Source organism: Myotis yumanensis, unplaced genomic scaffold (assembly GCF_028538775.1).
Source record: "Myotis yumanensis isolate MYYU_CA2020_CCGP unplaced genomic scaffold, mMyoYum1.0.hap1 SCAF_8, whole genome shotgun sequence".
Classification (NCBI taxonomy): Eukaryota; Metazoa; Chordata; class Mammalia; order Chiroptera; family Vespertilionidae; genus Myotis; species Myotis yumanensis.
This window is the reverse complement of record NW_027223759.1, coordinates 21,779,292-21,797,565: the sequence shown is the minus strand read 5'-3', so window position 1 is coordinate 21,797,565 and position 18,274 is coordinate 21,779,292. Positions and strand designations below refer to the sequence as shown.

Sequence of the window (18,274 nt, the reverse complement as noted above, 5' to 3'; positions counted from 1 at the left end):
CCTCTGGGACAGCTTCAAGCGTACCAACATCAGAATTATGGGGGTGCCAGAAGAAGAAAGAGAGCAAGATATTGAAAATCTATTTGAAGAAATAATGACAGAAAACTTCCCCTACCTGGTGAGGAAATAGACTTACAAGTCCAGGAAGCACAGAGAACCCCAAACAAGAGGAATCCAAAGAGGACCACACCAAGACACATCATAATTAAAATGCAATGGCAAAAGACAAAGAGAATCTTAAAAGCAGCAAGAGAAAAACAGTTAGTTACCTACAACAGAGTACCCATACGACTGTCAGCTGATTTCTCAACAGAAACTTTGCAGGCCAGAAGGGAGTGGCAAGAAATATTCAAAGTGATGAATACCAAGAACCTACAACCAAAGATTACTTTACGCAGCAAAGCTATCAATCAGAATTGAAGGTCAGATAAAGAGCTTCACAGACAAGAAAAAGCTAAAGGAGTTCATCACCACCAAACCAGTATTATATGAAATGCTGAAGGGTATTCTTTAAGAAGAGGAAGAAGAAGAAAAGGTAAAGATTAAAAAAAAATTATGAACAACAAAGTGACAACAAATACATATCTATCAACAAGTGAATCTAAAAATCAAATGAATAAAAAATCTGATGAACAGAACAAACTGGTGAATGTAATAGAATCAGGGGCATGGAAAGGGAGCGGACTGACAATTCTCGGGGGAAGGGGTTGTGGGGGGTGTGGGAAGAGATTGGACAAAGAGCTTACACCTATGGACTAGGACAGTGGGGCTAAGGCCTGGGGTGGGGTGGGAAGCGGGTGGAGGGGAGGTATGGGGGGTAAAAAGGAACATCTATAATAATCTGAACAATAAAGATTAAAAAATAAAATAAAAACAACTTGCAGAAAGATTAAACATTGCTCAGCAAACAATTTCCGATCATTTACAAGCAATGGGAAAGATTTTAAAGGAAGGAAAATGGGTGCCATATCAAATGAACAAAAGACAAATGGAAAACCAAAAAGCCATCAGTAAAATGTTGCTTCAACGGCATGAAAGAAAGTCTTTTTTGCATCGAATTGTGACTGGTGATGAAAAGTGGATTTATTTTGAGAATCCCAAACACACAAAATCATGGGTTGATCCAGGTCAACCAACATCGACTGCAAGGCCAAATCGCTTCAGAAAGAAGACAATGCTCTGCGTTTGGTGGGATCAGGAAGGTGTGGTGTATTATGAGCTTCTAAAACCAGGTAAAATTGTTAATACTGATCACTACAGACAACAAATAATCAATTTGAACCACGCTTTGATTGTGAACCGACCAGAAAGTGCCAGAAGACACAGCAAAGTAATTTCGCTTCATGATAATGCACCATCACACACTTCAAAACCAATTAAAGACACGTTCAAAGATCTTGCCTGGGAAGTATTAACCCACCCGCAGTATTCACCAGACCTCTCTCCTTCAGATTACCACTTGTTCCAATCGATGGCACACGCACTTTCTAAGCAGCACTCCAAAATGTATGAAGAAGTGGAAAATTGGGTCTCTGAATGGTTTATCTCAAAACAAGAAAAGTTCTACTGGGACGGTATCCACAAATTACCTGAAAGATGGGGGAAATGTGTAGCTAGCGATGGACATTACTTTGAATAAAGCACTTTTGATGTTTCTCTTGGGAAAAAAAAGAGACATAAAAAAATACCTAAAGACAAATGAAAATGGAAATACAATATACCAAAACATAAAGGGAGGGGTGCTTGGGAAAGGAGGCTGGGGTCTCAAATGTCCATGTGAGGAGTTTAAAGCTGATTCCCCAAGCCTGTGGAGATTCCTGAGCAGGGGAGCAATATAATCAAACATGCTTTTTGGGGCACTGATGTGGTAGCGGTGCATGAGTAGACTGCAGAGGCAGATCAAGCAGCAAGGGAGACGAAGCCCAGACACCATTTCTTCCCAGAGTCAAGATGGTGCTGTTCATGCTGTCAGCTGAGTCACAGATAAGCAAGGAAGGTGACCTAGTGGAGCTGCTGGAGCAGCTGGAGCTGGAAATAAAATCCTCTGTGGGGCAGAACAAAGCTTCCACGGTTCAGGAAGTCAGATCATCTGGCCTTTGATGCTGATGTCCAATGGAGAGTGGGAATGGAGGCTTTAGGTCATGGGTGGGGAACATTTTTTCTGCCAAAGGCCATTTGGATATTTATAACATCATTCTAGGGCCACATAAAATTATCAACTTAAAAATTAGCCTGCTATATTTGGTCAAACATTTAATTAACTCACTCCTAAGGCCTTGGCAGGGCCAGACCAAATGACTTCGCAGGCCTTTTAAGGCCCACAGGCCGGACATTCCCCACTCCTGCTTAGGTGAAGGATGCAAAAAGTGGTAAAAGCCAAACTTCATGGGATGCAGCAAAGCATCCTAAGAGGAATGTTCATAGCAATAAACGTGTACAATAAGAAATAAGAATGATCTCAAATAAACAACCCAACTCTAAACTTCAAGGAACTAGCAAAAAGGAGAACAAACTAACTCAAAAGTTAGTAGAAGGAAAGAAATAACAAAGATCACAGGGGAGACAATTGAAATTGAGACTAAAAAGATAATAGAAAAGATCAGTGAAACTAAGAGCTGTTCTTTCTTTTTTAATGCTAAACAAAATAGACAGGCCTTGGCTAGGTTCACCAAGACAAAAAGATAAGAAGACTCAGACAATAAAATCAGAAATGAAAGAGGAGCTGTTACAACTGATAATACTAGAATACAAAGGGTCATAGGAGACTACTATGAATAACAAACTGGACAACCTAAAAGAAATGGATAAATTCCTAGAAAAATATAAACTACCCAGACTGAATCATGAATAAATAGAAAATTTGAACTGACCAATTACTAATAAGAGTTAAGCAATAATCAGAAACCTCCCAACAAACAAAAACTGAGGATCAGATGGCTTGATTGGTGAATTCTACCAAACATTTAAAGAAGAATTAATACCAATCCTCTCAAATTCTACCAAAAAGTAGAAGAGAAGGGAACACTTCCAAACTCATTTTGCAAGGCCAACATTTTCCTGATACTAAAACCAGACAAGGACACTACTAGAAAAAAAAATTATAGGCCAATATCCCTGACAAACATAGATGCAAAAGTCCTCAACAAAATATTAGCAACAAAATTCAACAATATATTAAAAGGATAATATACCATGATCAAGTGAGATTTATTCCAGGGATGCCAGAAAAGCTGAACATTTGCAAATCAATGTTATACACAAAATTAACAAAATGAAGGATAAAAATCATATGATCATCTAAATAGATGCATAAAAAGCATTTGACAAAGTTTGACATCCATTTATAATATTACTCTCATAAAAGTGGGTACAGAGGGAACCTACCTCAACATAATAAAGGCCATATATGACAACCTCCCCAGCTAACATCATAGTCTACAGCAGTGGTTCTCAACCTTCCTAATGCCACGACCCTTTAATACAGTTCTGCATGTCGTGGTGACCCCCAACCATAAAATTATTTTCGTTGCTACTTCATAACTGTAATTTTGCTACTGTAAACAATATGTAATTATATATGTGTTTTCCGATGGTCTTAGGTGACCCCTGTGAAAGGGTCGTTCGACCCCCAAAGGGGTTGCGACCCACAGATTGAGAACCGCTGGTCTACAGTGAAAAGCTGAAAGCTTTTCCTCCAACATCAGGAATAAGACAAGGGTGCCAATTCTCACCACTGGTATTCAACATAGTATTGAAAGTCCTAGCCAGAGAAATTAGGCAATAAAAAGAATAAAAAGCATACAAATCAGAAAAGAAGTAGTAAAACTGTCACTATTTGCAGATGACATGATATTATATATAGAAAACCCTAAAGACTCCACCAAAAAACTGTTAGTGCTAATAAATGAATTCAGTAAAGTTGCAGTATATAAAATCAATATACCAAAATCAGTTGTGTTTCTATACACTAAGAATGAACTATCAGAAAACGAAATTTAGAAAACTATCACATTTACAATTGCATAAAATGATAAAATATCTAGGAAGAAAGAAATTTAAGGAAGTGAAAGACCTGTGCACTGAAAACTATGACATTGAAGAAAGAAATTGGAGAGATGCAAAAGGAGAGATATCCAATGTTCATGAACTGGAAGACTTAATATTGTTAAAATGTTCATACTACCCAAAGCAATCTACAGATTCAATGCAATCCCTATTAAAATTCTAATGCCATTTTTCACAGAAATAGAACAAACAATTCTAAAATTTATATGGAACTACAAAGACCCTGAATAGCCAAAGCAATCTTGAAAAAAAAAAAAAAAGAAAAAGAAAAAAGCTGGAGGCATCATGCCTCCTTATTTCAAACTATATTACAAAGTTATAGTAATCAAAACAGTATGGTATTGACATAAAAACAGACATGTAGATCAATGGGACAGAATAGAGAACCCAGAAATAAACCCATGCATATATGGTCAATTAATTTACAATAAAGGAGCCAAGGATAGACAATGGTGAAAGGACAGTCTCTTCAATGCATGGTGTTGGGAATACTGGACAATCACATGCAAAAGAATAAAACTGAACCATTAGCATATCCCATGTACAAAAATTAACTCAAAATGAATTAATGATTTGAACATCAGATCTGAAACCACAAAACTTCTACAAGAAAACATAGGTGGTAAGCTCTTTGATATCATTCTTGGCAATGGTTTTTTGGAATTTGACATCAAAAGCAAGGGCAACAAAAGCAAAAATAAACAAGTAGTATTACATCAAACGAAAAGACTTCTGCACAGCAAAAGAAACCACAGACAAAATGAAAAAGCAACATATTGAATGGGGAAAATATTCCAAACATATATCTGATAAAGGTTAATATCCAAAAAATAGATAAAAGTACTTATACAACTCAATAGCAAAAAAACAATCTACTTTTAAAATGAGGAGAGGATCTTTTTTTTTTTTTAACCGCTTAAAGTATTACAAAGAGTATTACATATGTCTCCATTTTTCCCCCCGCCCTTGACAATCCCCCAGCCTCCCCTACCCCACAGTGTCTTATGTCCATTGGTTATGCTTATATGCATGCATACAAGTCCTTCGGTTGATCTCTTACCGCCACCCCTCCTGCCCCCCAACCCTCCCCGGCCTTCCCGCTGTAGTTCGACAGTCTGTTCGAGGCAGCTCTGCCTCTGTATCTATTTTTGTTCAAAAGTTTATTATGGTCTTTATTATCCATAAATGGGTGAGATCATGTGGTATTTTTCCTTCATTGACTGGCTTATTTCACTTAGCATAATACTCTCCAGTTCCATCCATGGTAAGAGTTCCTTCTTTTTTACAGCAGCATAGTATTCCATTGTGTAGATGTACCACAGTTTTCTAATCCATTCATCTACTGGTGGGCACTTAGGCTGTTTCCAGATCTTAGCTATGGTGAATTGTGCTGCTATGAACATCGGGGTGCATAGATCCTTTCTGATTGGTGTTTCTGGTTTCTTGGGATATATTCCTAGAAGTGGGATCACGGGGTCAAATGGGAGTTCCATTTTTAGTTTTTTGAGGAAACTCCATACTGTTTTCCAGAGTGGCTGCACCAGTCTGCATTCCCACCAGCAGTGCACGAGTGTTCCTTTTTCTCCACATCCTCTCCAGCATTTGTCGTTTGTTGATTTGTTGATGATAGCCATTCTGACAGGTGTGAGATGGTACCTCATTGTTGTTTTGATTTGCATCTCTCGGATGATTAGTGATTTTGAGCATGTTTTCATATGTCTCTTGGCTTTTTTTTTTTTTTTTTTTTTTTAAATTAAATCTTTATTGTTCAGATTATTACATTTGTTCCTCTTTTTTCCCCCCATAACTCCCCTCCTTCCAGCTCCCACCCCACCCTCCACCCTCACTCCCCACCCACTGTGTTCATCCATAGGTGCATGATTTTTGTCCAGTCACTTCCCGCATCTCCCACACCCCTTTTTCCCCCAAGAATAGTCAGTCTATTCCCTTTCGATGTCCCTGATTCTATTATAATCACCAGTTCATTCTGTACATCAGGTTATTTATTCACTTGATTCTTAGATTCATTTGTTGATAGATGCATGTTTGTTGTTCATAATTTGTATCTTTACCTTTTTCTTCTTCTTCCTCTTCTTAAAGGATACCTTTCAGCATTTCATATAATACTGGTTTGGCGGTGATGAACTCCTTTAGCTTTTCCTGATCTGTGAAGCTCTTTATCTGACCTTCAATTCTGAATGATAGCTTTGCTGGATAAAGTAATCTTGGTTGTAGGTTCTTGGTATTCAGCACTTTGAATATTTCTTGCCATTCCCTTCTGGCCTGCAAAGTTTCTGTTGAGAAATCAGCTGACAGTCGTATGGGTATTCCCTTGTAGGTAATTGAGCCTCTTTCTCTTGCTGCTTTTAAGATTTTCTCTTTGTCTTTTGCTCTTGGCATTTTAATGATGATGTGTCTTGGTGTGGTCCTCTTTGGATTCCTTTTGTTTGGGGTTCTCTGCGCTTCTTGGACCTGTAAGTCCATTTCTTTCACCAGGTGGGGGAAGTTTTCTGCCATTATTTCTTGAAATAGGTTTTCAATATCTTGCTGTCTCTCATCTTCTGGGACTCCAATGACTCTGATATTAGACCGCTTAAAACTGTCCCTGAGGCTCCTTACACTATCTTCACACTTTCGGATTCTTTTTTCATTTTGCTTTTCCAATTGGGTGTTTTTTGTCGAATCTTTTGTTTGATTATTGTACTCCTCTGGTCTGCTATTGGGTATAATATTCTTTATTTCAGTCCGTGTATGCTTACTTTCTAATTTCTTTATCGTAGCATCGAGGGTCTCATTAGTTTTCGTGAGGCTCTGCACAAATTTATGGCAAGCCCTCAAAATTGCGATTCTTAGCTCCATATCCTCCATTTCTGTCATGTTTTTTTGTCTCCGCATCTTTTATGCTTTCTTGGTGCACCCCCTTGTGGTCTCTGTGCGCAGTCTTGTTCTAGCCATCTCTTGGCTTTCTTAATGTCCTCTTTTGAAAGGTGTCTATTTAGGTCCTTTGCCCATTTTTTGATTGGATTGTTTATCTTCCTTTTGAGTTGTATGAGTTCCCTATAAATGTTGGAGATTAAACCCTTATCAGTGATAACATTGGCAAATATGTTCTCCCACGTAGTGGGCTTTCTTGTTGTTTTGTTGATGGTTTCTTTTGCTGTGCAGAAGCTTTTTATTTTGATGTGGTCCCATTTGTTTATTTTCTCTTTAGATTCCAATGCCCTAGGGTCTGTGTCGGAAAAGAAGTTGCTTCAGCATATGTCTGAGATTTTGTTGCTTTTGGATTCTTCTAGTATTTTTATAGTTTCCCGTCGTATATTTAAGTCCTTTATCCATTTTGAGTTTATTCTTGTGTATGGTGTAAGTTGGTGGTCTAGTTTCATTTTTTTGCATGTATCTGTCCAATTTTCCCAACACCATTTATTGAAGAGACTATCTTAACTCCAATGTATGTTCTTGCCTCCTTTGTCAAATATTAATTGAGCATATTGGTTCGGGCCGATTTCTGGGCTCTCTATTCTATTCCATTGATCTATATATCTGTTCTTGTGCCAGTACCAGGCAGTTTTGAGAACAGTGGCTTTGTAATACAGCTTGATATCTGGTATTGAGATCCCACCTACTTTGTTCTTTCTCAGGATCGCTGCAGCTATTCGGGGTCTTTTTTTATTCCAGATGAATTTTTGGAGAGTTCGTTCTAGATCTGTGAAATATGCTGTTGGTATTTTAATGGGAAGTGCATTGAATTTATAGATTGCTTTGGGTAGTATGGACATTTTAATGATGAGGAGAGGATCTTAATAAATATTTTTCCAAAGAAAATATACAGATGATCAATGGATACATGAAAAGGTGCTCAACATCACTAATTATCAGGGAAATGCAAATCAAAACCATGATGATATCACCTCACACCTGTTAGAATGGCTATCATCAAAAAGACAAGAAATAACAAGTGTTGGTGAGGATGTCGAGAAAAAAGGAACCCTGGTGAACTACTGGTGAGGCTGTAAATGGGTACAGACACTATGAAAACAAGATGGTGGTTCCTTAAATATATTAAAAATAGAACTACCATAGGATCTAGCATTCCACTTCTAGGTATTTATCCAAAGTCAATGACAGCACTAATGTGAAAAGATACATGTACCACTATGTTCAATGCAGCATTATTTTTACAAAAGCCAAGACATGCAAGCCACCTAAGTGTCCATTGATGCAAAAGAAAATATGATATATGTATATATATATATATATGAATATTATTTAGCCATAAAAAGAAGGAAATCTTGCCATTTACAACCACATGGATGGACCTTGAGAACAGCTAACTGAAATAAGTCCCACAGAGAAAGACAAATACTGAATGATCTCACTTATATGTAGAATCTAAAACAAAACAGAATCAAACTCATAGATACAGAGAACAGATTGGTGGTTGCCAGAGGCAGGGGCTGGGAGGGTGGGCAAAATGATTGAATGTGGTCAAAAGGTACCAACTCTCAATTATAAAATAAATAAGTCCTATAGATATAGTGTACAGCATGGTGACTATAATTAATAATACTGTATTATATTTGAAAGTTGCTAAGGGAGTAGATCTTAACAGTTCTCATCACAAGAAAAATGTGTCGGACTGCAGTGGGAAGGCCAGGGAGGGTTGGGGGACAGGAGGGAGGGGAGTAAGAGATCAACCGAAGGACTTGTATGCACCCATATAACCATAACTAATGGACATAAGACACTGGGGGGGCAAGGGAGGGCAGGGGCTTGTCAAGGGCGGGGGGGAAAAAAGGACACTTATGTAATACCCTTTGTAATACTTTAAGTGAAAAATAAAAATATATATATATATTCAATAAAAAAAGAAAAAGAAAAATGTTGTAACCATAAAAAAAGAAGCATGAAATGACAAGTATGTGCACGGGGCATTAGAGGGGTCACCAATCCAGGAAGTCCACCATAAAAGCTACAGAACAGATGACTGATCTCATCATTCCTAGGGTTGACATCTCTAAAAGAGATCAATTTACTATAAATATACATATACATTTAACATCTATTCACATTTCATTTTTCCAACACTCTGGATGAACATTATTTTGGTTAGGAAAGAGAAAGAAGCTAGCGTTTATGGACTAGCCCAGTGATGGCGAACCTTTTGAGCTCGGCGTGTCAACATTTTGAAAAACCCTAACTTAACTCTGGTGCCGTGTCACATTTAGAAATTTTTTGGTATTTGCAACCATAGTAAAACAAAGATTTATATTTTTAATATTTATTTTATATATTTAAATGCCATTTAACAAAGAAAAATCAACCAAAAAAATGAGTTCGCATGTCACCTCTGACATGCGTGTCATAGGTTCGCCATCACTGGACTAGCCTGATTTACACATGTCTCAATTCTCACTCTACCACCTTAAGTCCTACAATGCTTCCTTAAGCTGATTTGATTATTTTTATGCATTCTATGCAATTTTTGACAACTGAGGGTGCAGGAAGCATTGTGGTCAGGTGGCCCTATATTAATTCCAGTTCTCCCCCTTGTATAGTAGCCACCTGGTTTAGAGGGAAAGACCCAACCCCAGATTTAGGGGTGAGCCTATTTGGGTCTAAGCTACTTAGAACATGTATGTGGCCATTATGATGTGTTCAGGGATGGACAATTAACCCAGGCCAGTCAACTAATTTCTGCAAGACAGCTGGACCAAGAGAACTGCAGAAAAAACAAAACTGTAGTTTTGATGATTTCATGAATTTCTAGAGCAAACTATACCTGAAGGGCACCCAACTATTAGACTTTTCAGTTATGTGAACCAATAAAGCTGCTTTATAGTTTAAGGCAGTGTGAGTAGAAACCAAATGAATTTGAACTGATACAAAGTGGGTCACTGGAATGCATCCTATTCTTCAGTAGAGTTATTAACTGGGTTTTATAGAGTTATTAACTGAGTTATTAACTCCTGCCCTTTATTAACTCACACAGGCCACGTGTAGTCAGTGGGAAGGGCTAATATATTTCCCATGGAACATCCCAGGTTCACATGACTCCAGATCTTTGGGATATAAAGGCTAGAATTAGGGGACTCTCCTAAATCCTAGCCATTGCCTCTCATTTAACAGGATACACATTCCTGGCTTTCTTGTGCTTCTTCCTCCTCCTCCTAGGGCCATTTAGGATTTCTTTGGTAGTTACTGTTCTAGAGAAACTCCTGAGCAAAACCTCTTAGTAATCTTCCCCTGAGAAATTCTCAGGTGCCACCCTGGACCATTCACTGGGCCTCTCAAATTTCCAGAGGTCAAATCAAGCAGAAAAAATATACAGGATTCTGGTTTCTTGGCTTATTTAGTTCCTTGGGGCTGAGCTTAAAAGAATAATTTTTTAAGCATCTCTGAGTACCTTACGACCTGCCCACCAAGTCTCAGAAACAGGGAAGGTCCCAGAGTTTATAAACCCCATGAGGGTGTTGGCTTTATCTCATTGAATTCTAACACTTGGAAAAATGCCTGGGACAAAGTGGGTGCATTAATTCAGTTCATTTCCTAAAAAAACTTCTCCAACTAAACCAATATTGGGTTTTTTAGCCTCTGTCCATTGACAGTAGGCTATCCATTCATTCCTGCCTCATATCTGTGTTCCATTGAATAAATCCTTCTTACTGAAAGTTGACAAAAAAGGTGCCTTTTCCTTAATGTCTATGATTTCTTTCACGTCTAATGTCCCTAAGAAATGACATCTTTTTTCCCCTAAGGGTCGATTTACCAGGTTAAGTGCTAAGCCTCTGTAATCCTCCTAAAGCCATTTCCTTTGGAAGACATCTATGGTAGCCAATATAACTACAGAATTAAATAGTGGCTCTATAACATCTGGCAGCTTATATACTTGCATTCTGTTACCAAGACAGTTCCCTCCTCTTTCAAGCTCTGTTCACTTTAAACCTCGCCTCTTTCTGGTGCCCTCCTGGTTCTTAACACTCCTAGACCTGTTCATTTCAGTTCCAAGGGCTGTCTGCCCTTTGCACATAACCCCTACAGGACCCCAGTCGGTGCCCAGCTAAGTTCCCATGTTCTTCACTTTTTGTCCAATGTCTCACCATCCCCAGCTTCTGTCCCAGTGCTCACTCACCTCCCATTCCCCAGTCCGGAGGCCCTGCTCACTTACCTGGAGCTGGTGTAAGTGCAGAACGTAGCCTTGCACCAACAGCTGGAATAAGAAGCGCAGCTGCCCTGGTCCTGAAAGCTCCTCCAGGCTCCGCAGCCTCCGGTCGCCAGGCCCGGTTTCAGGAGCCTCGGCTGCGTCCGCCGCGGGGAGGGCGCTGGGGAGCGAGGCCTTGGCTCTGGCCCCGAGTGGACCAAGGCCAGGGCGGGCCACCCGCGTCCCCAGCAGCGCCCACCGCAGCCTCGTGCAGCTCACCGCAGCAATGCGATTCATAGCTCACGCAGCTGCGCCTGTGGGTCGCGAGTGCCGAGCGCCTGGAGCCCGCCCAGAGATAGATCAGGATGGGCGGGTTCAAGGGCAATGTTCACTTTACCTAGTTCAGTCCCTCCAACTGGAACACAGAAGCCGCCTTCCACAACTGCAAGCCTCCCGGCCCAGCCCGGGGGCGGGACCAGCTAACACTGTGGCAGGAGATGCACATGACCTAGGCTAGGGAGACCCGGAGAGCTCTGACCATGGCCGCCTCTTCCGTGACTCCCCGCATCGCACTTCCGAGAACTCTAAAGGAGAACTTGAAGTTCGCTTGGTCCGAACTCAGAGCAACAGCGCCCGAAGTTCTCGGAAATCCCCGAGGCTTCCAGAGGGTGGGGGTTAGGGGGGCGGGGCGGGGACACATCCAGTGAAACGGGCCCTCGCCTGGCTTGCGGGTTCATCACCCCCAGGAACCCGCCGCTGAGATTTAACGAGCTGAGGGGCTTTTCCTAAGGCATCCCCTCCACCCCCACCCCCAATTGATCCCGCAGTCCTAGCGCTGAGACAGGAGAACACAAAACAAAACAAAAAGGCCCAGTGTCTGAGGGCATGCGATTCCTGGATGGGGAAGCCAAACAGACCAACAAACAAATGTAAAGAGGTTTTTTGTTGTTGTTGTTGTTTTTTTTCCTCCCCCCCCCCCCCCCGCCCCCCTCCGTAAAGAGGTTTTTAAAATGCAATTCTACCCATTTCCCCTCTTGCCCCTCACCCCTCACCGGCCCTAAGTTTGCTAAGGCAGTTTTTCAAACTGCAGGTTGAGATCAGATTAGTGAGTGTAAGCAGAATTACTTTTCAGTAAGATGGGGGGAAAATAATACAGAAAATATTGTAAGAAGAAAAAATATTGTTTCATGAATTCTTTGTTTCACATATATTCAAAAGTATACTTTTCAACCCCTGACCTGTTTGGCTCAGTGGATAGAACGTCGGCCTGCGGACTCAAGGGTCCCGGGTTCGATTCCTGTCAAGGGCATGTACCTTGGTTGCGGGCACATACCCAGTGGGGAGTGTGCAGGAGGCAGCTGGTTGATGTTTCTCTCTCATCAATGTTTCTAACTCTCTATCCCTGTCCCTTCCTCTCTGTAAAAAATCAATAAAATATATTTCTTTAAAAAGTATACTTTTCAAAAAGTTAAAAACGTGACATACAAATATAAAATAAACATAGGGTCAAAGTTATTCAACCCATTAGTGACAGAACCAGCAAAACAGTAAAGTTTGTTCTAAGAGCATTTGGAGAGTTGGTTATTTACAGGCAGCTAGAGGGGGGAAAGGGGCATATTAAGTTCAAAGGGACAATTAGACTGACAGCTGATATGGCTAGGTATGGATTTCTTTATAATTAACCCATCTTAGGGGTCATAGAGTTTCTTGAATCTGTGACTTAATGTCTTCTTCAGTTTGGGAAGTTTTTCAGGCATTAACTGTTCAAACATTGTTTCTGTTGGAGATGGGGGTGGGGTGGAGGTAGGGGGGTTTGGGAGGTAGGGTGAGATAATGGCACCAGGTCTTAGACCTGTGGGGTCAGACCTGGGTTCAGCAACTTTGGTACTTGAGTTCTAGCTAAGAAAGAATTCAGAATCAAGACTCAAACTATAAGAGAACATTTTAACTGGCTGGTCCAAAAGTCATAAAACAGCCCTAGCTGGTTTGGCTCAGTGGATAGAGCATCAGCCTATCGGCCGCAATTCCAGTCAAGGGCTCCTCAGGCCCTGGCTCTGGTCAGGCCTCATGCAGGAGGCTACCAATCGATGTTTCTCTCACATTGATATTTCTCTGTCTTTCCCCCTCTCTTCTACTCTCTCTAAAAATCAATGGAAAAACAAACAAAAAAAGTCACACATTTTCTTTTGAAATTTCTGAAAATTGCTTCCCAAAGTGATGCCTGATTGTCCATTATCTTGGTCACCAGACCCAAGAACTTTCGTGCAAACAATAATGTATTAAAATAATTCAATCCTTCCCTGCCCGGTATGGTTGTTGGTTGGGTGTCGTGCTGTGCAACGAAGGTCTCTGGTTCAATTCTTGGTCGGGATGCATACCAGGGGCAATGGATTGATGTTTCTCTCTTTCTCCCTCCACCTTCCTCTTACTCTAAAATCAGTAAGAACATATTTTTAAAAGGATAATATATACCTATAGCACCTTAATTTTCCTTTCTTTTCTTTTTTTTGGGGGGGGGGGGGGGAAGGAATCGCCAAAAAGAAGTATGTTGTGGAAAATGTATAATTGCAGATATCTATGAATTCAGTACAAGGACAAATAGTGTGCATAAAAATTGGTGTGCAGACGGATGCTCTACCACTGAGCCAGGGCGGGGGTGTCTTTTATTTTGTTACTTTAAATAAATTTTTCAAGTGGTGGAATAATGGGTGACTTTTACTTTGGGGCTGTTTCTCTGTATAAATTCTTTTTAAAGCAATTGTAAACATAAATTTTCCACTTTCAGGAGGTGTGGAACAGTTTTGTTTATTTTAATTTTCTAAGTCACAAAATGTATGTTAAAATAATCAGATCAGTTTTTATCTACTCTCACATCTCAAACCAATGGAAAAAATATCCTCAGGTGTTTTTTAAAAAAAACACCCCCTGCTCTGCTTCCCCAATTATACGCCCTTAAAATTAAGCACTGTCCATAGTTTGGTATACATTCTTTCAGATTGTTGTTCTATATTTATATAAACTGCTGTTTTTTTTACCTGTAAGTGAAAAATATCATGTTGATACCTTAATGCAGGGGTGGGGAATGTCCAGCCAATGAGCCGTATAAGGCCAGAGGAATCATTTGGTCTGGCCCTGCCAAGGCATTAGGGGTGAGTTAATTAAACGTTTGACCAAATATAGCAGAGTAATTTTTAAGTTGATGAGTTTATATCCCTCAAATGATGTTATAAATATCCAAATGGCCCTTGGCAGAAAAAAAGGTTCCCCACCTCTGCCTTAATGTGAATTCCTTTAAATATTATAAAGACTTAAGTTGTTTTTTAAAATATGCTTATTGACCATTTCTTTCTTCCCTGAAGTCCTTAGTTACATCCTTTGATTATTTTTCTATTGGATTATTTTTCTTTCCTTATTATTTTGTTGAAGATATATATATATATAACTTTTTTAAAATTATTGATTTCGGAGAGAAAGGCAGAGGGAGAGATAGAAACATCAATGATGAAAGAGAATCATTGATCAGCTGCCTCCTTCATGCCTCCTACTGGGGATCGAGCCTGCAACCTGGGCATGTGCCCTTGACTGGAATCAAACCTGGACACTTCAGTCCACAGGCTGATGCTCTATCCACTGAGCCAAACCAGCGAGGGCTACAAGTATTTTTATAAATATATATTACAAGTATTTTCTCCTGGTGGTGTGTGTTCTCTGTATCTTGACTGTATTTAGGGTATCTTTTCTTAATTTCTGTGTGATTTAGTCTGACATTTCTTCCTTTTATAACATCTGGTTTTCATATCTTGCTTTGGAATGTTCCAAAATTATTGGGAGCGGGAGGGAGGGGACCTCCTATATTTTACCCTACATTTGATAGTTTCATTTTTGCATGCTACATTTTTTTTAAAGTTAACAATTCAATCCATGTGGACTTCATTTTTGGTTTTAGTGTGTCCTAGAATCTTAACATATTCTAATTATTCCAACATCATTTATTAAATAATAGCTCAGGAGATTTCTGGATGCCCTCATCTCCTATCTGGAAACAGCATTCTTTAAATTACAGAACACAGCAGAAGATTTGATCTTCCATTTCCCTCCAGGACATTCCTTTGGTGCCATGTAACTTTCAGGAGCTGGCTCTGTGTCATCCTCTGATACTGCAATGACCACCTGGAGCTCAGAGTCACAGTCTACACTAGGATGACCTTCCATCTTCACTGGCGGCCAGGAGGAGACGACAAGAACAGATACTTCCACTGCCACTCTGTCTCTTTAGTGTTCACAGGACCAACATATCAGAAAGCACATGTTCCTTTAGCAAGAGATTAGGACATTTCCTGGGGGATTCACTACATAGGAGAATCAAACATGCTAAATCTCACTTACTCAAGTTCCACAAGGTAGGCAGCTGAACACTTAGACCTTAATGACCTTGTACTTCAGAGGCTTTTTCATCAGCTTTCTAACTGGGTTCTCCAGCATAATAGTTTGTTCATTGTCCCTCTTGCATTCTCTTCTTCCAAGTCTCAAAGTGGGAAACTCCACTTTCCCTTCCTCAGGAAAGCCCCACTTCTTTCTCCCAAGGGCCCTGGATTCCTTTCTTCAGATAAGATTCTGAGTCCTAGTTTGGTAGTCTCATACAACCCTGGGTTTCAGCCAATGGCCCCATAGGTGCAGAGGCGGGGCGGAAGTGAGAGTTCCTGGGAGACAATGAAGGAAGAACCCTCAGTTCCTGTTTTATTGACAATATTTGCACTCATGAGAATGGTGGCCAGGCAGCTGATTTGGTTCCTCTATTGGCTGACCTAAACATCTACTCCTAGATAAATTATTTTCTTCCCTTTAAGACTGTACAGTCTAAACCCACAATGAATCAGTGCATGTTATTTTACTGCAGAGCAAAGCAGCTACTTTCTCTTCTGTTTTTCTTGGGTATGCATGAGATCTGCTGCATCACAGGTCTACATTAGCTCTTAATGACTATACCCAGGGAAAGGTACCTGCCTTCATTAAAGTCAAGTCAACAATTATCCTCTGATTGGGATGAGAGGGTGTGGCCAACTCTTCCACACAATGCTTCCTCAGAGATTTGCAATACCATATATATCTTTTCTTTAATTCTAATACGTATTTGGATCTATTTCTGTATTCTTCATCCCAGCAGTAAAAAATTAAAATAGCTTGAAATGAAAAGTGGCAAGGTCAGTTGTAGAACTGCATGTGTGTTGAAAGAAACTGCTGCAGCCACCTTTGGGAAAAAACAGTCTCCCACACTAGCTATCAGGGAAATGCAATGTAAAACTACAAGATAACCCTATGCTTCCACCAGAATGAGTAAAATTACACATATAAGTGAATAAAATGAGAAACATTGAAATTACAAATACTCAAGTGTTGCCTCTTCAACTGGAACCTTTATACACTGCTAGTAAAGTGTAAGCTGCTATGAGTACTATGGAAATCTAGCCATATTTATGAAAGCTGTGCCTACCCAATGATGCTGTAATTGCACTCCTAGATACAAGTCCAACAGAAATGTGTACATATGCTCACCAAAATGTGTCTAAGAATATTCTTAGTAATACTATTTGTGATAGTCCCTAACTAAAAAGCACTCAAATAACTCATGACATTAGAATAAATAGTAAATTGTAATATATTCATACAATGGAAGTGCATACAATGATGAGAATGAACTGCAACTACATACAAGTGAATTTCATTAGAATAATATTGACTGATAATCATGCAAAATATAACATATTGCATGATTCCACTTACATAAAGTTTAAAAACAGATGAAAGTAATGCGTGGTGCTGGAAGTGAAGATCATGGTTTCTCTTGAATGGGAAGGCAGTGATTAGCAATTGGAAGGGAGCACAAGGGGGCTTCTGAGTTCTGATTATAGCTGTTTATTGTTCTGAGTGCTGGTTTCATGGCTTTGCAGACATCATAAAAATTCATCAAACAAACTGTACAATTATGTTTTGTACACCTTTATATATGCTATATAACAATTAAAACTTTACATTAAAAAGACAGAGAGGCCCAGCTGGTATGGCTCAGCAGTTGCACTTCCACCCAGGAACCAAGAGATCACTGGTTCGATTCCCAGTTAGGGTACATGCCCAGGTTGCAGGCTTGATCCCCAGGCGCGGGGTTGGGGTGGGGTGGGGGGAGCATGCAGGAGGCAGCTGATCAATGTTTCTCTATCATCAATGTTTCTAACTCTCTATCCCTCTAAAAATCAATAAAAACATATATATATATAATATATATATCTACACTAATAAAAGAGAAGCATACAAATTGACCATCCCTCCACTACGCCCACCAGCCAATCAGAGAGAGTATGCAAATTAACCCAACAAAGATGACGGCTAATTTGCATACACAGGCGTGCGGGGCGAAGACTGAAGACATCGTAGAAAGAAGCAAAGCTGCGGAGAAGCAAGCAGGTGAGCGGAGACGGGAGGGAAGCAAGCAGGGTGGTGGAGATGGGAGGGAAGCAAGGAGGGTGGTGGAGTGAAGCTCCCTTCTCTGCTTCGCTCTGGCCACAGGAAGCCCTATTCTTGTAGGAATAGGCCCAAGGAAGCCCTAGTCTTGCAGAAATCTTCCTGCAACAAGCCTCTAGTATATATATTTAAAAAGATAGGGGATGTCAGTAAAGTGGTGGAGTAGGCAGATCCAAATGCCCATTCCCACACAGAAACATTGGGACTGTCAGAATCAACTTTGTCAAAAGGCTGAAAGTTAAGTTTACAGCAAATGCTCAATTTATTGGGACTTGTTTTGTGGCCTAACATGTGCGCTATCCTAAAGAATGTTCTATGTGCACTTGAGAAAGATGTCCAGCTGCTTCGGGGTAGAATGTTCTGTATATATCATATAAGTCCATCAGGTCTGTGTCTTCAAGGCTTGATTTCTTAATGTGCCATTTCAATGTTTCCTTATTAATTTTTTGTCTGAATAATCTACCCATTGATCTAAGTGGGATGTTACTGTATTGCTGTCAATTTCTCCTTTTGGTGTCAATATTTACCATATATATATATATATATATATATATA

At 40.0% G+C, this 18,274-nt stretch overlaps 1 protein-coding gene across 2 annotated transcripts in view; it reads right to left on the bottom strand.

Annotated features, from left to right (window-relative positions):
- CYP27A1 (cytochrome P450 family 27 subfamily A member 1) overlaps positions 1-11,778 on the bottom strand; it is a 34,418-nt gene extending 22,640 nt beyond the window's left edge. Inside the window, exon 1 of one of the 2 annotated variants that reach the window (XM_070422157.1) lies at positions 11,231-11,778. In XM_070422157.1, the coding sequence (XP_070278258.1) occupies positions 11,231-11,500 (270 nt within the window). In that variant the 5' untranslated portion in view covers positions 11,501-11,778. The remainder of the gene's footprint in view (positions 1-11,230) is intronic. The other variant, XM_070422158.1, reaches the window with a different exon arrangement.
- Between the last annotated feature and the right edge of the window lie 6,496 nt (positions 11,779-18,274).